The sequence below is a fragment of the Melospiza melodia genome, chromosome 3, assembly GCF_035770615.1.
Source record: "Melospiza melodia melodia isolate bMelMel2 chromosome 3, bMelMel2.pri, whole genome shotgun sequence".
Classification (NCBI taxonomy): domain Eukaryota; kingdom Metazoa; phylum Chordata; class Aves; order Passeriformes; family Passerellidae; genus Melospiza; species Melospiza melodia.
In genome coordinates, this window is record NC_086196.1 from 52199811 (window position 1) to 52221840 (window position 22030).

Consider the following 22030-nt stretch of genomic DNA (forward strand, 5'->3'; position numbering starts at 1 on the left):
CACTGTTGAGCTCCGTTCCCTTCAGAGGCCTGCAGAAGCTGTTGCTTTGTGTGATGTGAGCTGTTTGCACCTAACAGCAGAATTGAGGTGGGGTCTCATCAAGTGGAATAGGCAAGTCCCCAAAGCAGCTCTGCATTTTGTTTTCTACCATGCTCCCAGTAGGTATCTGTAGGACCACTTGTTTAAGATTCCTTATAACCCCTGAACTTAACCTTTCAGCAGTATTCATTCAAACATCCCACTTCCAAAGGTGAAGAACACAAGCGTGGGGAGGAATACAGGACATTAGAGCCCTACGTTATGATCAGAGCAATCACAGAACAGGATCACATCCAGATGGTTCCTGGACACATCCACTGAGGGAGACTACACAACCTCTCGGGACAATCTGTTCCAGTGCTGGGTCGCCTGCATAGTACAGACGTTCTCGCCCGTATTCAACTGGAACTTCCTGCGCATCATTTGAGGAGCCAGGCTCTGCTCGGTGCTTCCAAGCAATAGGACCACAGGCAACGGGCAGAAACTGATGCTAAGGAAGTTCCGCCTGTACGAGGTACCCCAGCACCAGCGTGTCCCAACGCGGTTCTACCGGGGCCCTGCGCACCCGCTGTGTTCTCTGTTCTATGTCCTGTGTTCATCGCGCTCATGCAAATCACGCTGCCGTGCGAAGGTCTATTCCGCGGGCGGCGATGAAGGCGGTTCTGATCAGCCCGCCCTTCCTCCCGCCCCGGCGCTGCACCGCCTCTGCCCGCCGCACCGAGACACGGCCGGCACTCTGCGCAGCCGCGGCCCCGCCGCCGCCCCGGGACGCGCGTCACTTCCCGCCTGGGCCGGCGGAGCGCGCCCCGGTCCCGCCCCGTCCCGGCCCCCGGCGCGGCCCTGCCCTGCGAGGGCCGGCATGGAGAAGCTGCGGCGGGTGCTGGCCGGGCAGGACGATGAGGAGCAGGGACTGACAGCGCAGGTACGGCCGGGTGAGAGCCCGCTCTCCCTTCTCCTCCCCGGCGCGGGGCGGCGCGGGTCTGTGGCTCAGGCGCTGCCGTGCTCCCCCCGCCGCCTTCCCCCGTGCCCGGCCTGCGCACACGCACCCCCCGCTTCCCGGTGCCTGGCAGAGCGGGGCAGGCATCGGCAGGCAAAGGACAGACCGAAGTTTGCGGCGTGCGCCGAGCCACGGGCGGTGTGGGCAGCAGGCTCTGCCCGGAGGATTGGGTTTTGGCAATTACTCATGTGTGAAGCTTTTGGCTGTGTTGGTGGTGGCTTGGGGTCCTTTCTACAAGTTTTTCTTGTGCTTAAACAGGGAGCAGAAAACATACTGTGCTCATTTCCAGCCCGACTGAGTCTGCTATTCAGTGTAAATTGCTTCTCCATTCCCGCATGCCCTTAAATTTGCACAAACAAAGGTTTTGTTTAACAAACAAAACGTCGTTTTGACTGCATTCTGCTGAAGTTACTTTTTGCTCGTTGCTCCTTAAGTATGGCTCAATTGTTTTATTTCCTTCCCACTACCTTCCTCATCGCCAGCGAGTTTTTTTTTTTGTTTCGTTTTTACTGTGTTTGGAGACCATACATTCCTGAGAACTAATCTCTGGGTTGAAGCAAAGCTGAGCATGCTTACAAAGAACCATTTATTCCTTTAGCTCCCTCTTAACTCATGTGACTGCAGGTCAAAGTGCCCCACATCGAGGAATATCTTGCTCGCTACTTGCAGGGTGCTGGAGCATGGAGGAGGAGGCTGGAATGTAGCTGGGGTCTGAGCTGTGGCTGACAAACCTCGGGGAACCAGCACAAACTGAGCGTAGCTGCGGTGATCTTAGTTCTGGCAGCTTGCTGCTGGCATGCTTCACTTGGTTTTGCACCGAGTTGCCATTTGTCTTCAAGGTTCGAGATTTTGGCTTCTGCCACAGCAAAACACCTAAATTGTGTCCAGTGATTCTGGAAGTAGTGTAGAATCTTTGCCCTTTCACACCAGAACTGGCTGCCAGCATTTGGGAGGGGTGCTTCACCTTCTGCTCTTCTCAGGCTTATCAAAGAAATACTTACATTTCTGTTAATCTCTGTTCAGTTCCAAGAGAATTGATTATTCTGATTAATCACTAGGCACATTTCACACAAGGCACATGTGTGCCTTAGTGTGACATAGTGACATAGAGTTTTCCTTTACTTGGTGCTGTAATAGTTGTTTTAAGGTGGCAACCAGTAGATAAATGCCTACATATTTAATGCTTTCTTATTTGAGCTGTATACCCTGAGGAGAGAACTCAGCTAAGAATGTGTTTAGTTTATTAAATGTCAGTAATTAAACTATATAGGATTTCACTATTGCACATAACAATATTGTCACAGCCAGAAAATACTTTAAATAAGAGAAATCTGCCTATACTTAAAGCCTGTCTGGTACACATGATGGAAGAAAACTTAAAAATGTGTCTTTGGAGTGTCATGCTGAGATGAACCAGAAAGATCTTTAAAATAAATAAATACCCCTTGACTTAAAAAAAAAAAAAAAAAAAAACAAACCTCAAGTGTTTAGGTCAGGCAGTTTCTCAGCTGTATTTTTTCTGTCAAGATACCAATGTGTTTGCAGAACAGTGGAAATCAAGCCTCTTTTTAGAGAGGAAATTCATATGTGACCTTCACTAAAGCTGGAGCTGAGTGGTGCTGACTATTTTTAAAGTGTGTGTATTAGAGCAAAAAAAGTATGTGCACCCATGCAGAGAGGAACACTTGGTAAGAGGTGGGGCTGTGAAACACAGTGTGAGGTTATGCACTGTGTGTGTAAAATCTTCAGCTGTTTCCATGATCTTTCTGGAGACAAGTCATGTGTTTGGCTGAAAACAAAGGCCCTCTCTTTAGAATATCTGGTAGTTGTGCAATAGCCATCATATGGTTCATGTCCATAGATATCTCTGGATTCTTTCCCTTGGTTTTTGCAGAACCATTATCATGCAGTCACAAGTCATTCCTGCTAAGTAGAATACAAATCTATAATGAAAGAACTGTGTGATGATTCAGTGAAGGCTTTCTGTACTTTCTGAACTTTTCAGATGACCAACTGTTGTCTCTTGCTGCAATTAGATCCATTATTCTAAAAATATTAAAAAAAAAAAGAATGAATTACCAAAAAGATCGATAATAAATGTAGCAGTGCGATGATGTTTTCGGGGCAGCATTATGCTGTATAGTTTTATCAACACCAAAACTAATGTAAAAGCAGTCCATGTGACACATTAGATGTTGCATGAAATCTGACAGCTGCTTAAAGCACTCAATAAGATTTCAACAGAGGAATAGACCGGATATTTCTTATATTTTTATAAGAAATTGTATATTGCGTTTCTTATATTACATTTCTTACATTTAATTTCTTATGTTACGCTTCTTGTATTTTAATCTCAACTGGTGGTAGAAATACATATAAGGAGGCTTGTTAGGGAAAGATGAAAACATATCACTATAAATATTGTTTCACTGTGGTTTAAAAACTGAATTCTGCAAATTTACTCAGCATTTCTTTGCATTTTCTCCATTACTTGGATATTTAACATTGAGAGAAGATGTAATTGTTAATTTCTAGATTAGTAAAATAAAGTGCTCCTGTTTTTCTGTTTGCCCGTGTGGAAAACTGTTATAAGATCAATAATATATGGAAGGAACCTAGGTGGATGCTCAGAGCCACAAGAACTATTTATTTTTGATCAAAAGCAGCCTTGTGGATTATCATTCATACCGTTTATTGTGTGTCTATTGTAAACTCTTCAGCAGTGATGCTGTTATTGCAAGCCTGTTCCTTATGTTTCAGAAAGTCTCCATTCCAGATTCTGGTTTCCACTTGATGTTTCCTCCTGATTTTTGGAAATCTTGGTCATTTCTTTCCTATACTATTAGTTTGAAATAGCCTGTGAATAAAAAGCTTCTTGCCCAGGAGTTTGGCATTAAAGCTTAGCAATAGAAGACTAAGGATTTCCTTTTGTTGATTTCAGTTTAATTTTTCTTTTTCTTCTTAGAAACAAGCTGATAAGCAGTATAGCAAGAAGGGTTGTATTTTACAGGAGCTCCCTTGCCACCATTACTGTTGTCCACATGAACTACAGATGTGGAACATGCCTGGAAATTATTTCAGCCTCCTAAGTATAAGCTTTTGCTTTTGCCTATGCAAATAGACTGCAGTGACAACTCTTTTTCTGAAATCTGGGATTAGCAGTATAATTTGTGTTAGACACACAAAAAGAATCTTTAGCACCTTTGCGTTGTTTCCTGCTTTTGTTGCAAGGGCAGCTTAGACTTCCTTTTTCTTAGGGTTCATAGTCTCTGTTACCTCAGGGTGTCCCATGGTCCCTGGTACAGAAATTGCTGCCTGCAGCACGTGTGGCAGGGTTCCTGCACTGTCAGGTCCTCAGCTCCTAGAGTGAGCCTGGCACTGGAGCACCAGCTGGTGTCTGGTTTACACAGCTGAACTGTGTATCTGTAACTCAGCTTTTGCAGCAAGTGCTTCTCTGCAGCAGTGAAAACAGGCGTCTTGGAAAGGCAGTGAGTTCCATTGCTTCTGTGAAACCCAAAAATAGAAATTGTAGAATACCCTGACTTGGAAGGGACCCACAAGGACCATTGAGTCCAGCTCCTGGCTCTGCGCAGCACCATCCCCAAGAGTCACATCCTGTGCCTGAGAGCATTGTCCAAATGCTTCCTGAACTCTCTCAGGCTTGTGGTCATTTCCCTGGGAGCCTGTTCCAGTGCCCAGCCACCCTCTGGGTGAAAAGCCTTTTTCTAATATCCAGCCTAAACCTCCTTTCACAGCTTCAGCTGTGAATTCCCTCATGTCATGTCTCTGGTCACCACAGATAAGTGGTCAGTGTCTGCCCCTCTGCTTCCTCTCATGAGGAAGCTATAGTGAGGCCTCCCCTCAGCCCCTTGAGGTATTAGGGACTAAGAAAATGCATTACTAGATCCCCAGTTTCAGGATTTCAAACTCTGTTAAATAGGTTCAGCTTGACAACATAAATGGTGATATCATTGGGAGTGGTTGGAAGGATGAGCCTTCACTTTAATACCATTTAATGTATTTAGTCTTATTATTACACAGAATGCACTAGCAGCCCTCATGCCACAGCTTATCTTCCTGTAGTTCATGTGCATATATTGTCAGCCAGTTTTTAAGAATTAAATCCATAAAACGCATCAAACTTTTTGGGGTTTGTGGTATTTTTGGCTCCAAGCCTTTGTGTGATTCTCTTATTTCTTGTGCTGTTTTTTTGTTTGTTTGTTTGTTTTCACCTCTTAACTGTTAGGGATTTAAATGAAGATAAAGCTGTTTTCAAATTTATTTGAAGAATGAAGTCTCCTGGTAGTCACTTCAGGAGCACTGTCAGATAATAAGATTAGAAGTAGAAGAGCAGTAAGTGGCAGCAATGACCTGATGCACCTGAACAAAGGATTTATCTTCATCCTTTCCCTGTTTTCTAGGCAATCTGAAATGTGTGTGCTGGATTTACTGATATTATTGGCCTATCTACCCTTCATTTCTGAACACAGATGGAAAAGATTTTTACTCTTTATTTTTGTGTGTATGTGTGCTTGTGATTAGTTGTATGAATAGGTGTAACTAAAGGCATGATTGAAATGGGTATCTTCTGCTGTTCCTACTCTTCTTAAAAATGCAGGCATTCAGGACTCTGTCAAATATGTTTTAAAATACTAAACCATCATTCAGTTACTGCTTTTGTCTGTTTCTTTAATGCATGCATAAGGATAAAGTGTTGGACTTAGCAAGGTAAGTTACATCTTCTGACCTTTGGGTAGTTCTGTCATCACAGCACCTTTATGTGTGTGTGCATGTTGCAGTTTTTTATTAAACTAGGTACAGATTCATCATTTGTATAGATGTGAAATTGTTCTAAGCAGTAACCAGATTTCCTTGGTTAGCTTACCACTGCCTGAAAGAGAAATTTCTCAGGAGATAAGGAGGAATATCAGACTCATTGGCTGGGGAAAGTATATAATGTATATTTGGTTAATAAGTCTTGATTAATATATCTGTTGACTAAATAACAGGAGAGCAAGTTTGCCTGTGACATCTGAACAAATAGGAAAGTTGTTTATTTAAAGTAATTTTATGTAAGCTGAAGCAACACTTCGCTTAATAGACCAGTTTAGAACAGAAAGTACATTTAATTGCAGTGACCTGGAGTAAGATGAAATGCATTGTTCTTACAGCGTGGGTGGAGATGAGCTGAGCCTATCTAACAAATCACTTGTGCTGAAAGGGGCCTTTCTGCCAGATACATGGCCCTGCCTCTTTCCTTACATCAGCCCTGCTGCTTTCCTGACAGCTTGCAGAGCTGGCTTGGCTCATTAGCCAAGTCATCAGAATAGAAGGAACACTAATTCTGTTCTCATGTCAGGAGTAGCTCAGCTCATTAGGTCCTGGACTCACTCTGCAGAAGGAGGAAGTGAAATATTCCCTTTCAGCAAGTTAGCTTAGTCTGATGAGACAAACTGTGTTAATTTGCCTACACCTTCAGGAAGGTAATTGGAAGAGAAACTGGAGTTGTAATGCTTGCAGTGGATACTGGCATTAATATATGCAAGGGATCCTCTCTAGTAACAGGAGAAGGTGGTAATGTTTATAGGAACCTACAGTGTTGCACAAATGGATTAATTCCTTTGCAAATTGCTGGGAGGTCCATTCATTCTTTTAATTTGGTACAACTCTGACTATTTTCAGTTGTGTGGTGGTTAAAAAAACCTGTTTGAAAATGAAGTAGCGTTGCTTGCATGCCAGGCTGTACCTTTATGGGTTTTGGTTTTTTGTTTGTTTGTAAATATGTTTCCATATGTTCCAGATTGATAATATGATTTTTGTGATAGGAAAGAATTAATACACAAATAACTGTTAAGCAAGGTAAAATAATTATTTCTGGCTAAAAATTATTTTGTTTGAAATTAAGGGCTTCAGTGGTAGAGAAAAAATTGTCCTTTAGATTGTTCTAAACTGGGTGTGTAATATCCTCTTTTTGCTCTCTTCTTATGAAGGTCCTTGATGCCTCAACACTCAGCTTTGGAACTCGAGTCAGATGGTTTGCCATATGCTTTGTTGCTGGCATTTTATGTTCTTTTCTTGTAAGTAAAGTTATTTTTTTTCTTGGGCTTTATTATTGTTCTACAGTTAAACCTCATATTCCTCTTTTATATGTGATTCTGTGTTTGCTTTATCCTGCATTCTAAATAAACATTTTATTTAACTGGACATTAAATACATAATTGACTATTGATCTCTAAATTATGATTTTGGCCATTTTTCTTCCAATTACAGAAGTGAGCATTTTTACTGTAGCATAATACATTTTCTTACTAAAAGGTTTGAACATGACAAAATATGCTCTACTTTTGTACCTGGTGTATTAGGAAAGAGGTGCATACCCATACTATTTTTTTTTTCTCTCTAATAAAAGGGAAAGAGACGGGGGAAGCTTGAAGAGTTTTTAAAGGCTGGAGAAACTACAAGTGTAGCATGTCACACTCAACAAATCAGTGGGTGTGGTTGTGTGTTGACACTTGAAAAACCTGCTGCACTCCTGGTGGTTTTACAGTCAGCAAATCATGTGTTCATTCCTGAGCTTTAGGGGCTGGCAGGAGTCTGCAGCCTGCACTTAAAAGCTGAGATCTATTAATTGCTTGGCTCTGTCAAAATCTGACACAGGTAACTTGCACAAGAAGGCAGTTTTTCAGCTGCATGGAAACTCCCCGAAACAGCTGCAAAAACATTGGGGAAGTCCTCTTCTTTTCCTCCTTCTCTGTTTTCCCATCTCTCCCTTTTCCTTCCCGTCCCTTCCTCCCTCTTTTCCTTTCTTTTCACCACAGATTTCTACTGAAATTGCAATTGAGTTAGAATGCAGTTGCTTTTTTGTTTGGTTGGGTTTTTTCAGGACGCAGTGTGCAGATCACAGTTTGTTTTGCTTCTAGTGGAGGCTTTCTTTAGGCTCTGACGGGCTGCGAAAGTTGGGTCTGTACAGCCTGGAGAAGAGAATGTTGTGTAGAAACCTCATAGCAGCCTTCCAGTTTCTGAAGGGGGTCTGCAGGGAGGCCAGGAAGGGGCTCTTTGTTAGGAACTGTGGTGATAGGACAAGGAGTAATTGAGAACAGGGATATTTAGGTTAGATGTAAGGAAGAAATTCTTTATTGTGAAGCACTAGAACAGGTTGTCCAGAGAAGCTGTGGATGCCCCATCCCTGGCACTGTTCAAAGCCAAGCTGAATGGGGCTTTGAGCAGCCTGGTCTAGTGGGAGGTTGTATCTAGGTGGTCTTTCAGGTCCCTTTCCTATGATTCCTTTTCTCCCTGATCATCACAGGGAGCTGTGATCAGCAGAAGGCTTCAGATTTTTTTAAGTTCAGTGAAAAGAAGAGATCTGGAAGAGTACTAAAATGTTTCTATTCAGCCTCAGTGTGTATTTAAGCTGCAAGTCTAAATGGTTGATTGGAGGAGAAAGGAAATGGTGAATATTAGTGCAGCTTTATGACATTTTATCTTGTGTGCAGAGGTGTAGGATGTACAGTGGGGCATTGTAACAAAAGTGGAAGTGTTGTGAAATAGGATGTAAGCAGTACAAATAAATGTGTTCAGTAATATAAATGAACTGCCTAGTTGTAAAAATATCCAGCAATCCATTGAACCAACACATTGTTTGCCAGCAGGTGGCAATAGAAGTGTGCTGAGGAGTGATTGCTGCAACTCGGAGAACAGTGTGCTCTGCTAGTGTATACCAGATTTGTGTTCTTCTTGTAGTATGAAATTGTATTTATAGACTATAAAATCTAAATAAATTGAATTAACTAATTGCAAACTTGCCAATAACCTGTCTTTTATAGGGAACAGCATTGCTATGGCTCCCAAAGGGCATCAAACTTTTTGCAGTGTTCTACACCCTGGGAAATATTGCTGCTCTTGCCAGGTATCATTTCTTAGTTATTTGTTTTAGAAAAGTACCTTCCTTTTCAGCTACATTTCCATTTGCTTTTGCTCTAGAGTGCTATGTTGTGTGTAAACAGCATTGTTTTATATTGCATGCTAATAACAAAAACTTGTTTGTTTTACAGTTTTGTTGTTTATCAGTTACTTTACACAACTGTTTGTGGCCACATCACAGCTGGTGTCTGGAGTATGAATAACCAATTGCTAGCTAAATGTTTTGTACTTTTTACATCCAAGTCCTTCTGCCAGGTACAGAAGTAACTCAGGTTCAGGAGCAAGCTGGTAGTCTGCCCTCTGTGTGGATACTTTGTTACTGGAAGGAGCTTTTTGCTTTTAACAGAGAGATCATCCTGTTTCCAAGAAAACTTTCAAAAAGGAAGCATTCAGGAAATCCTTGTTTTGACTGTAAGGCTGAAAGCAGAATCTAACGTTTGCTCATAGTGTATTTTTAAACACTCTGATTCTTTGAAATGTTCCACATAGCAGTCCTAAAAGATTTGCCTCTAAAAGGGGCCCTCTTAAGATTGAAAACTTTGCTTTCACAGTTTGAAACACGCATAAGAAACATAATGTCCCTAAGGTATTTTCAATTTCTGTTTTTCCTCCTTCTCTTATTATCTTAGTGTAGTCGAGGCATGGTCATAGGACTCACACCCCAAGTCTGGTCTTGACTTTCATGGACTCTGACTTTAGTCAAGTAACTTAACTTCTGAGTCAAAGCATTGTTAATCTGTTAGAACTCATGTAATGTGACATTAACATTTGAGAAATGTGAAGGTACTGCCTTTCCCCAACAAATATGTTAGGAGACAATAATGTCTATACTGACATTGAGTCTCAATTGTAGAACTATTCCATCTCTTTCTAAAACAAGACAAAAAGTGAATGCTGGAGCTAGGCAAAGCTAAGTTTTTGCCTTTCTCTCCCTTAGCTTACTCTTTATTCTTTGGTTTTGGTTTGGGGTGAGTTTTTTTGGTTGTGTTGTTTTTACCTGGTACTTTGAGTGTGTTTACACTTCTTCAAATTAAATGAGCATTTTAGAAACATACTACTAATGAAGTCTAATTGAGTTAAGAGGGAAGTTTTTCCAGACTAGTATTTCTTTCAGGAGAATGCTGAAAAACTTTAGTCTGCACTCCAGCTAAAATTAGAAGAAAGAGGAGGCCCATTTTTCATTCAGTACTCCTTTTGGATATAAAAAACAGGCAGCTGTGTTCTAAGAACAGTAGGAGATGACAATGAAGTCCCAAATTGACAAGCAGATTTAAACTTTTCCAGGCTTCTTTGCAAGTCTGTATTTAAAGCAAATGCAGTCACCACTCTTACTAGCCTGGTTAGTCCCCTCTAGCTTGTTTTTACTATTGTTCTCTAACCATGCATGTGAAAAAAATGATACTTACTTGATTGTTCTCAGGGATGATGAGTGTGTCTCCACAGAATGATGTATCTAAAAGAATTATTCTGTTTAATTGGAGGATGTCTAGAATTTATTTCCAGCCTTTTTTTCTGCTTCATATGGAATCTCTTCTCGTCTCTGGTGCAGCTCTTGTGATGTCAGTCTTCTCAATATGAATCAGATTACAAACAATGAATTTTGCTTTCTATATTTTTTTCTGCCTACTTTATGTGGTCAAAATGTGATTCCTTTTTAGCACTTCATTTTCCTCATCACTACCCTTCCAGTAGCTAATATTTCCTTCGAGTTCTTCATGTCCCCTTTTTTTTGGAATTAATTTAATTTTATGGCTCAGCAGACAAGATGAAAAAATACTGAGAAGAAATTATTTTGGATTGCAGTGAATATAAAACTTTTCTTTTTCTATTGAATTGTGAAAACTTTTTTTTTCATTTAATATGGACATTTGAAGTCTGTCTCCATAAGATAAAAAATGTGAAGGAGATACATGTGCAGAGTTGCTGGTAGGAGAACATTTGGATGTAGAAGATTGAGTTTTATTTGCTGCCTGGAATGTGGATTCCCATAGTTCTTCTGTCATAGAAGGCTTAATATTGGTTTCAGGAGGAAACTCTATCAAATTCTTTCCTGCTTCATTTCATATAAAAAAGAATTACTAGAAAATGAGTTAGACTAGGTTTTCTGCTCTGTAGTAAAGCATTCAGACCACCACAAGATTACAGGCATTTGAACTCTCTCATTAAATCGTTGTGTTTTCTACAAAGCAGAATGACAAGGAAGAAAGAGACTCATCTCAAATATTTGAAGCCAGAGAAATACTCCTGAGTTTGTGAACTGTTAGTTCAGCTGGCATTTCTTTGCATAAAAGGTACAGCATGTGGTGTTGCTGATGGTTTTCATTCTCCCTTCTAGTTAACTACAGAGTAGAAAAAAGCAGGAGGATTAATACAAACTACTGAACTTTTTCTGCCTTTTTGCTTGCTGAGTTTAACTAAAAGAGTTAGAACTTCCCTGTAATCTTGATTGTAGCTCCTTGCATTCTGCCTGGGTTAAAGTGTGTATTATTAAACAAAAATTTTCTACAGCAGGTTGGTCTTTGTAATCTTGACATTATTTTGGCGAGTCGGTTGTTATAAAAACTTCAACACAAAATTCACTAGACTTCAACTTGATAAATCTGCTATACTTAAAATGTTTTGTTTTGGTAATGTAAAAAGCTCTAACCACTATATTTGTTCCCATTATGTTTCCTGAAATCGTGCATATGATCTTATTTACTTCTGCAGTTGAGTTTGCTCATCATTTTTTTTCCTTCTTTTTTTTTCTATTATGGTGCTTGCCATCTTAAAATAACAATCAAAACATCTTTGACCACCCACCCATCTCTAAATTCATGTAGAGCTACTTATAGTCATAGTTCAATCTCCCCCCATTTAGTATCTCTTAACATGGTTTAAATTTAACTGTAACTGCACTTCTTTCTTAATCGCCTTTATTTATAAATGGCATTCAGCGCCATCAAGCAGATTATTAGTTGAAATGTGTTTTTCCTTATTTGATGGAAGAGTTCATAAAAACTGATTTGCTTCAAAGCTCTTCTGTTATTCCTTAAGTATATCCTTGTCACACTCTGTCCTATCTTATCTCAACCAATATAAGTATTCTTGTATTTGCCTGTTACTTTTTTTTTTCACTATGGTAATATTTTGGAAAGAATTTCGTGACCAATGGTTGACTCATAGACTGTTTCCAGGGCTAAATTCATGGAGTATTTCACCTTCTGTTCTAGTTAGTCTCTGTTGCTAAGCACTGAAATATCTTTTTTTAAAGCCTTTGTAGTCATCTATCTGTTGGAAAACTGGTTAATTACCTACTGTCTTTTAGAAAGAGTTATTTGAAAATGATTTACAATTTGTTTTGGTTTTTTATCTCCCTTTAGTACATGTTTCCTGATGGGGCCACTGAAGCAACTGAAAACAATGTTTGATCCGAAACGATTAATAGCTACGATTGTGATGTTGGTAAATATACTATCCTTCTTTCCTTTTCTTAAAAAGTTTTCCTTTAGCTTCAAAGCTAAATTTGATGCTTTTCTAAAGGGAGGTTATTTCTCAGTCTGCCTCTTCCTTCTGCAGAGAAATGACAGTCAAGCTGTTAAGCTCTGTATGTCACAAAGATCATCTAGCTCCTTTCTCTGAACATGTATGTTTTTGTTCTTTATGATTTTTTAAATTAATCATTTGGAGTAAAATATTCCCTATGAAATCTTTCTTAGTAAATGATAATGGCAGGTTAATTATTTTTAATTTATTTTCTAAAATATTTTCTTCAAGAATAAGGGGAGAGACTTTTTTAGCTACTGTGGAAAGTCAGTGACCACCAAGTGTAACTTGACAGTTGTTTTTTGGCTGCAGCTGGTTTGTAAAGGTCAGTGGTTCAGCACTTTCAAAGCAATGGAGAAAATTAATTATTTCCCCAAAGTCTGGGAGGCCACATGTTCAGCTTTGAGATTCTCCATTGTGACAGCCTTGTCTCCTTTACTTCCATGACCATAATTTCTTCTTCCAGGAGGATGGAAAAAACCTTCTCCCCAGTATCAGAATTCCTATCCCTATATTAAGGATAGGAATCTCTATATTAGGTAGTTAAAATAAATTTCTCCCTTTGCTGCTTCTCTGTTTAATACTTTTCTCTCTTGCTCCTATGATTTGTTTCAACTTTGATTTTTGAAATGTAGTTGGCTTTCCTATTCTCTCTATCATATAACTTGTTTCTCTAGTTTAGTGAGTAAGAAAGTCTTCATAAATTCTTTCTGGATGGCTGTCATATGGAGGTTGTATGTTTTTTGTCTCTCACACTCACATGAAAAATAGTTATAATCTCTTTTGAGAAGCTTACATTTGCCCCTGTCTTTTGGGGAAGTCACTTGATCATTGCTTGGACTTTGCTTTGTTCTGCAGAGGTTTGTTTTGTTTTGTTTGAGAGTTCTTGTTTTGTTCTGTCACTATTTCCAACTCATACCAAGTTACAAGTCCTTGGAAGGGTATGTTTGTAGGAGTGAATTAAAAACGTCCAAGAATATCTCCAGTTCTGCTAGAGTGTGTTTGCTGAGCATAAATTCTTTAACATTTTACAGCTGTGGGCTTTTTCCAATGAAGCTGAGAGCCTAGGCCAGATTCTTAAAACAGCAGGCACAAAAATCATTTTGCTCTGATGATCCTGTCATCCACTGTGCTCAGACATGGTGACAAAGGGAATAACTTTGAAGGCTGTAAAAACAAAACACATCAGGGAAATGGAAGGAGAGCAGAGAGCAGAGCACACATCAGAGACCTACCTCTGCAGAGAGGCTACCAGCAAAGTTGGGAAAATGAGAATGAAAGGTTTCATCTAATAGTGAGTGTGAACATTGGATGAGAGCCAAGACTTTCAGTATGGAAATTTGAGTAAAACACAGAAGAACTGGTAAATTTCAAGTTTTGAAAACTGTGGATGAATTTGACTGTTTTAATCCCCATGCTGACACAAAGCTAGAATTGTGAGCAGTTCAGGAGTCACAGATGTGTTTGGAAAATTTCAAGCGTGTGTTACTTTTCTTCCTTTCAATAAAACACCAACAAATTTTTTTTCAAGTGAAAATTGATTTGTGGTTTTGTTCTGTTTTTTACTATGTGTAATGAAAAATGGAGGGAGCCAGATAAGATCTAGTGGAAAAGTTCTAAGTGATGGTTAAGCTTGCACAAATTGTATGATTATTTGGCATGGTAAACTATATAATTGTAATGTTCCATCCAAAGTGTTTAAGTACCTCGAACAAAGCTTCATGTGAGCTTTTTCACTGTACCTGAGGCAGCTGCTCCCTATGGACTCTTCATTAGTGTCAGAAGATGAAAAAGCACTGGCAGATGAGGCATAGCCTGTATTTGCCAGATCCTGTAATTGAGAATGGATGTTTTTAATAAAGGATTGTTGGTAGCGATGCACACATCTTTCTTGTCAGAGACAGGTGTTATGAATACCAGTTCAAAATGATGGTATGTACTGGAAGAAGAGAGTAGCAGTTACCAGGCTTCTTGATTCCTTTCAGTAAAGCTTTGTCATCTAAGCCCACCTCTTAATAGAACCAACAAATATGTGTGCACACACCAGCTTATACTCCTGCTGGTTCCTCAGCTCAGCTCCTGCCTTGTCTTCCTTTCAAGACTTGTCCCAGCCCTTCTGGCCATGTGTACTTCATGTGTGCTACTCATACTGTGCTTTGAAAAACACCATGGAGTTCATCATACAGTCACTGTGAGACAGCCTTTGTTTCATAAGTCAGTTTTAAAGTGCTGATTGCCCATTGAAAACATGGGAGTGATTACTGTACTTTCTTCATTGTGTATTTGAGTATTCATTCTTTTTTTTTCTTTCTCTCCTTCACACCCCAGCTTTGCCTAATATTGACTCTGTGTGCTGTATTCTGGGTAAGTGAGAATACTTTTTTTTCTAAAAAGCAGTCTCAGTTGGTTAGTTTATTAATTGTATTGTAGCTTTAAGATACAGTTCAGGGGTGAAGGAAAGGCGAACCTGTGTGTGGTGTTTTTGTTGTTGGCTGCAGCTGAGCTCAGGTGGAGTGATGAGCCTGCTGGCTGTAAAAGCAAATGCATCCTTCCACCTGCATGTGATGTAGATGAGAATGCAAAATCTAGAGCATTGGGTTCAGTCTGCAAACCTCTAGAATAAAAACTAAGAAAACCAAGCTCAAATATTGTTTTGTTTCAGTGATGCATACTTATGTCAGAAAATACCAGAGAGTGTATAGCTGCCTGCAGAAGCCATGGATACAGAATATTAAGCTGGTTAAGATAACGGAAAAGAACCAGAAGTATCTGCAGGCATCTTGGTTGAAAACTAACTGTAGTTGCATTCCACAGAAGTAAAATATCTCACTGGAATGAACTTCCATATTTGCAGAAGTACAGTGATTGTGATGTGAGTGAGTGTTAACACTGATATTGTTAGGTGTTTCCAAAGCTAGAAAAGGTTTACATAACATGGTGCTAATGGAGTTGTGAATAAAATGAATAAGAGTTGTTGGGAAAGAAACAGCAAACTAAGACAAGGAGATTTAGGCATTGTTAGTCTCCTCTATTTTTGATTGATCAGTCTGTGCCAAGTGTCAGTATAGACTGGTGTGGTGCAAAATGAGCTAATTTGCAGTATTTGCTTTATTTTTGTTTAGTGGAACAAAAAAGGTTTGGCGATGTTATTCTGCATATTGCAGTTCTTGGCAATGACCTGGTAAGATTCTTAAAATTCCTTTGAATTTCTTCTCCCTGCCCCTACACCCTCATGATTATAAACCTATATATATATGATTCACATATAAGTGTGCCCAAATGCTAGCCTCAATCTGTTTTTTCTCAGCTAGGTTGTGTAACTCCAGCAAAATCTATATTCAATCGTCTTGCAAAAATGGTAATTTGAAGTATATTCTGCAATGTGTGAACTTATCTGAAGCCTTATGAAAGGAATACATATGCAAAAAAAAATTGTCCTCCTTTTTCTGCATTGTAGAAGTATACTCTCCTCTTTTTTGAATTCTAACTAGTTTTTTGTTTTTGAAATGAAAGAAACTAAAAAACATTTTCATAGGGTGTGTCCTGCCCCAGGAATATACTGGGTAAAGAGTGGGTGGATGTGAGAGGGTGAATTTAGTGCAGCAGTTGCTGTGATGACCAGGAGCTTGGGGGCTGGGTTTGGCAGTGTGTGAGTGCAGTCAGGTGAATGCTTGCAAGCCTGGCAGAAGTTCTGGAAGTTACTGCCTTTTCCACAGAGATACACACTTGATGTCCTTGTCCCAGGTGAATTTCTTGGTGTCCTTGTCCCAAATGCTCATTCTCAGGCAGCCCAAGGTGAGCACAGACCACAGTTCTTGCTTGAACTTGCCCTGAGTACACAGAGTCTGTACTGAACGTGGGTCTGAGGACAAGGAACCATTTGTTCAGGGACTGCTGGGCATGGTGCTAGATAGAGGGAAGGCAGCTAGCTCAGACTGTGCTCTGTGTGTTTGCAGCAGACAGTTCACGTTTGTTAACTGTCCTGGGGTTTGATCAGGCTGGGCATGAGAACACAACACTGCCTGGAGGCTTGTGAGAAACCAGTTTCAGAGAATAATAGAATTGTCAGCTGTCTGAGTGTCACAGTTGTGGAATATTATTCATCCTGCAGCATGTATCTGTATTTAGTTACATAAATAATATGATTAGATGTATATTTGCACAGTAATTTAGATTGTCTTTTCAACTGGAAGAAGTTGTCTCTATCATCTTGAGCACCATTTTCACACAAATTTTCTATCCCTTTTTGATTTGGCAATAGCAAATCTGTTTTTTAAGTTCATGTGCAATGGAAGTTATGAACTACATTAAAATCAAGACAAAAACCCAACCAAAGAAAAAGTAAACCACCAAATCCATGTCACTGTTTAGTTCTTGTCCAAACATGTCCTCTTTTTTCAGGTAAGCATTAATTTGAATAGGTCATCTTGTTTAAAATTTTGTTACAACAGTTGCTTTTATTAATGCTGGCCTAAAGTGAAATAATTTGGTTCTAGGAGAGAAATGAGCGGTCTGCAAATATACTTTTCTTCTCTTTTTTTCAGGTATAGTCTGTCTTATATTCCTTTTGCAAGGTGAGTCTGCATGATTATTTCCATCTTAACAAAAGTCAGTTACCTTTATGCTGGGGAAAGGCATAAAGTACTTTATGTGTGTGGAAAAATATAACTTCTTAATTTTTAGAAAATGGCATAGCTGAACTTAAAATTCATGCTTAATATAAGCTTTAAATAGAAGTACAATACATAGTAATTCTCTTTAATAAATTTCTCAAGTTTCCACCACTGAAAATGAATCAAAGTTTTGTTTAAATAATGTCTCTAATGATTTAACAATACAGTGATGCAACAGTCACTTTTCTGGTACTACAATTAAAGGCAACTTATGGATCTGAGATCCTAGTTAAAAGCAAACAAGCAACATAGTGACAGCTTCTGTTTCTATTTCTGAATTCCTCCATCATTTTTAGGAGGGGCAAAGGCCCTCCTAAAATAAATGCTTTATTTTCATTTTGGCAAGCTCCTCTCTTTTCTTTCATTCTGGTGTGTACAAAAAGGGAATGAAAGCAGACCAAACACAGTGAAAACACATGCAAGTAATCAAATGTAAGAATCTGTTTTTTCTATGATTCATGTAAAATGCAGTTTGGTCTTCTTGACAGTGGGTTGTTTTTTTTTAAATTAAGCATTTCCATATCATTTAATGAGGCTTGCTGTTGTAGAGGTGTGAGGGAAAAGAATACAAAGCATTGTCTGTCCCTGGTATTTTCCCATAGCATCACCAAAAAAAAATTTTAAAGTTTTTTAAAGCTTCAGATTTCATCTAGGAAGGATTTTTTTAAGACAGTTGTTGTTAATTACAGTGAATAAAATAACTGAGCTCCGGCTTCAAACTGTCATTTTACTATTTCTGACAATTCACATTAACCCAGACAAAAGTAGTATTCTGAATTCTTATAGGTCCAGTGGCCATGAGACAGTCTCAGGAGGCTCATTCCTTTTTTTGGTCTTTTTTCTTTTTTTATGGCTTTCTCTGTAGAGGAAGCAAGTTGAGCTTCAGGGCTCTCTGACTTTTTCTTCCCTATCAACAATACTTCTAAGTTCTGGGCAGAAAAACATTAGGTTATATGCATCAGTTAATTTCTTTGGATTTATTTATCTATTAGATTTTATGAGCCGAAGAACTGAATTTTATAGAGACTGCTTTTAGTAATACCGTGATTTCTTTAGGGATTACTGAGTTATTTGCTCATGTGGAGTGATATGATAAATTTATTATATAGACTGCCTTTCTTATGGGAACAATGATCTAAACCATGCTAAATGCCAGAGAATAGTATTATGTCATTTGTTTAAAGTATGCATTTCTCTTGATTTCATGAAATTATCATTCCTTGGTTTAACTCTTTTCATGGTTTTCTCTTCAGAACATTTTACTTGTTCACGGGTTTGTTGGGGTGGGGGTTGTTGGTTTCTGTTTCTTCCTAAATTAATGCTTGCTGTCCTGTTGGCCTGGCAACAAAAAGCCCCACCAAACCAAACCCATATTAAAACAACAACAAATGCAACAAAACCAAAACCCATATAGCTAAGTGACTTTAAAGAGTGATGATAGTATGTTTCTTTCTTTTTTTTTTTGAAACTGACTAGTAACAGAATAAAAATTCCACTCCTTATTAAGTTGGTTACTTTTCTGTGAAAAGGAAAAATAATGGAGACTAAAGGGAATGATCTGAGTTTAACAGTCAGAAAACAGTTTATTGTTGATTGAAAAAAAGGAACCCTCCAGAACTTCCAAACCTGAAGGCTGAACCAGCTCTCTCCATCCTGCACTGTCAGTGCGTAATTCCAGCCCTTCAGGCTGTGCTTTATTTCCTGCACTGTGACGCTCCAGCCCCAGTGTGGCTTGGAGCCCTGGCAGCTGTGCCCTGCTGGGGACTGGGCGCTCCTCAGCTGAGCCCTTGCTGGGCAGCCTTTGTGAAGTCGGGCTCTGCCCTTTGCTCAGCCTCCCAGAGAGCTGCAGAGCACCTCCCAGCACTGTGCCTGCCTTTCAGCAGGGCCTGCAATGCAAACAGCACGGAAACCCCGGCACCGAGCTGGCCTGAGCGTGGCCTTTAGCTGGGTGGTGGAGTCACTCACACACAGATCCTGCGTTTGATCAGCTCTCGATACGTCTTTAGTTTCTGCCGTATTGTAATTTTAAATAGGTAATGGTTTAGATGTTTATAAGCAAAATAACAAATCCTAACTGACTTTTTTTTTCTTTTTTAAAGGGATGCTGTGATTAAATGCTTCTCATCCTGTCTAGGGTAAATTAAAACCAGGAACCACTGTCCACTTTAAAAGGCAACTTTTTTCCTCTGTAAATTTTACTCAAAAAACTCTATACTTTGCCACTTCTGAAAATACCCAGTAGCAGCAGAGTATTTTCCTTGCCTTTTACACTTGGGAGATTAAATAATTTTTACTAGAAACAGTTTTTAAAATAAATTCGGAGAATTATTTGTGTTTACCCTGGAACTTCCAGGCTTTTTTCTAACAAGAAAGTACATTTAAGTACTTCATACAGAGTGGTCTTAACACTACTTTGTATCCAGTAATAGTTTATTCCCCAGTGGAGGCAAGTTACTAAGGCCTGGGTAGTGTGCATAAAGGTTTCATTTACAGTTCTGTCTAAAACTTGCAATGTGCCATTTATGTTTGTATATTATCCATTGTATGCTTTTCCAAAGAGAGTTTTATAAACATTGTAAAGATTTGGAAGGTTTGTAATTAACTGCTCCTTTGAAATGTCTATACATGTGCCTTGTGGAAAAAACTTAATGAGAATGTGAAAGGAATGTTTAAAACCTGTTGGATTTTATTAAAAAAGTTGTATTTTAAATGTTTTTTTTTTAATTTCATACCTAAATACTTTTTACTGCAAGAACTTATGACTAATGTATAAATGGGACTTGTGAAATAAATTCATTTTAAAAGTGCCTTATACATTATTATTTAGGAATCAGCTATAGAGGGCTGAAAATTTCAGCATTACTCTTGAATAAAAATGAAAATATAAATGTTTGTATATGACTGTATCCAAATTTGTTTGATAGATTTTCAGAAGTGACCTTAAAGCTGCTTTTAGTATGTAGACAGACTGTTCATTCTGACTTAATCTGGTAATAGATTGAAGTACTGTAACACTTTGCCTGGCTCCAGTAAGAGATTCTCATTTCTGATTTTTCAGCTACAAACTCTCCAGTTATTCTGGAGCAAAGTTAAATCTTTAATGTTTGGTTGATATTATATTGCAGGAGGTTCTTTTTTGCACAGGATGGATATGCTTATATATGTGTGTTCAAAACTGAGTTGGTTTGGATTTTTTCTTCCGTTCATCCACAAATCTAGAAGAAGGAATTGCTTTGAAAAGATGTGATCTGCAGTGTCAGGAAGGAGAAAACCTCAGTGTTTTCAGTATTCAAAGTTCAGGCTAAAGAGACAAATTGAGGTACAGTATGTTCCTGTTGAGTATCAGTGGTTGTTGCAAAATATAGCAACAACTTTTGGGGAAGCTGTGTACAGGGTGATTGCATTACTTTGCAGCTAGACTTCCAACTAAGCCACGCCCTTTAACTGGTTAGTAACAATAAATTGCCAGGGAGGCATCGTCCCTGCTGGTGATAGCCAGGGGCAGGTAGTCCTGGCCTCACAGCAGGGCTTGCTAGAGCTGTGTGATGTAGGGACAGCTATTCCAGCTCTGCCCATGGCCCTTGGGTGAATTTTTGGCTCCGTTTAGTTTTCAGCTTGCATTGAAGAGGAAGCAAGATGTGCGTGGGCAGTGATGGGCATCATCCTGGAAGTGACTGCCCCTTCCCCAGTCGCTGCTGCTGACCTCAGCTGACTGGAAAGATCCCGTCCCATCCTGTCCCATCCCATCTCGTGTGCCAGGCTTTCATTTGCTCCAGAGCTGGTTTTGCCCATCACCCACCAGTTCTGGTGGTACACAATCACCTTCACTATAGTCTTTAATTAGAGTTACATTGGTTATTCAGAATTTATTTATTCATTTATCCACTGTGGTAAATGATGAAGTTACCATTCATGTGTTAACACTTAGATCAGCAGGAGAGAATGGGTTCAAGAACCAAAATCTCCATGTACTGGTATGCTTCCATATGCACTTTGGTCTGTGTAGTTACATCATGTGCCTTCCTTGTTTTTTTTTCTCTCCTGAACATTTAAGGGTTTACTTCCTCCATCTGCATACAGAGCACACACTCTGTGTTGTTTTGCCTGTATCTTTTGCTCCTTTGCATCCTGTCTTTGTTTACTGTGTATGAGTATTCCAAGAGCTCACAGTTGGGGAATCTTCACAGTATAGTAATAACCATGATGATAGTGTACAACCATAGGCGTGAAGATCTGTCCCTGTGGATTGCATACATGCTACCCATTTTTTGATAAAGTTTTGGTACTGTAATTAAAACAATACTTTGAAATAAATACTGTAGAAATTACATGCCATGACTTCTAAGGCTAAATTTTGGAGTGATGGTAATCATCTTGGATCCATAGGAAATGTTTGTTTACTTATTACTGCACCATGAAACTTCTCCAAACCTCTGTTGGACAGCAACTTCCTATCTTTTGAAAAGATAGGAAGTTGCTGTCTTGGATATCACAAAAACCCAAACCAAACCCCAAACAAACAACAGTCCTCCAACGGGGGTGGTAGCATTAACTCTGCCACAGAAGGCATTGACACTAGAAGGATCTCTGCACTGTACTCTTCATTACCAAACCAGGCAGTGTTTGTCCACTAAGTCCGAGGCAGCCAGCCCCTAGGTCTGAGTGTGTCTGTCTCTTGGCCGGTGTGCCTGCCCTTATTCATGATACTTCAAGTAATCAAGGAAATCAAAGTATCATTCTTGATTTTAAGATGGCAAGAGAATGTAACATGATTCGAAAATACTGCCTCTTCACGTTTGGACGCTTGGGGAGAAATTTAGAGCCTTTTTGCCGTCGGGGCGCGAGCCCCGCCATCCTCTTCTTTAGTTGGGCTCTG

General features: G+C 39.4%; 1 protein-coding gene across 1 annotated transcript; it reads left to right on the top strand.

Moving 5' to 3' along the window:
• Nucleotides 1-849: 849 nt before the first annotated feature.
• Nucleotides 850-21482, top strand: SFT2D1 (SFT2 domain containing 1). Its single transcript, XM_063151758.1, has 8 exons — nt 850-961; nt 7027-7113; nt 8860-8942; nt 12319-12400; nt 14810-14845; nt 15604-15662; nt 17026-17055; nt 19254-21482. Exons 1-8 carry the CDS (start codon nt 899-901, stop codon nt 19291-19293), a joined length of 480 nt encoding a protein of 159 aa, XP_063007828.1. The 5' UTR covers nt 850-898; the 3' UTR covers nt 19294-21482.
• The last annotated feature ends 548 nt before the right edge of the window (nt 21483-22030 follow it).

What these genes read in the sequence shown, in the direction of transcription:
- SFT2D1 (XM_063151758.1), top strand. Translation starts at nt 899, where the DNA reads ATGGAGAAGCTGCGGCGGGTGCTGGCCGGGCAGGACGATGAGGAGCAG. An exon ending in CTCTGTGTGCTGTATTCTGG is followed by an intron (nt 14,846 to 15,603) that starts GTAAGTGAGAAT and finishes ATTTTTGTTTAG; the next exon opens with TGGAACAAAAAAGGTTTGGC. An exon ending in TCTTATATTCCTTTTGCAAG is followed by an intron (nt 17,056 to 19,253) that starts GTGAGTCTGCAT and finishes TCTTTTTTAAAG; the next exon opens with GGATGCTGTGATTAAATGCT.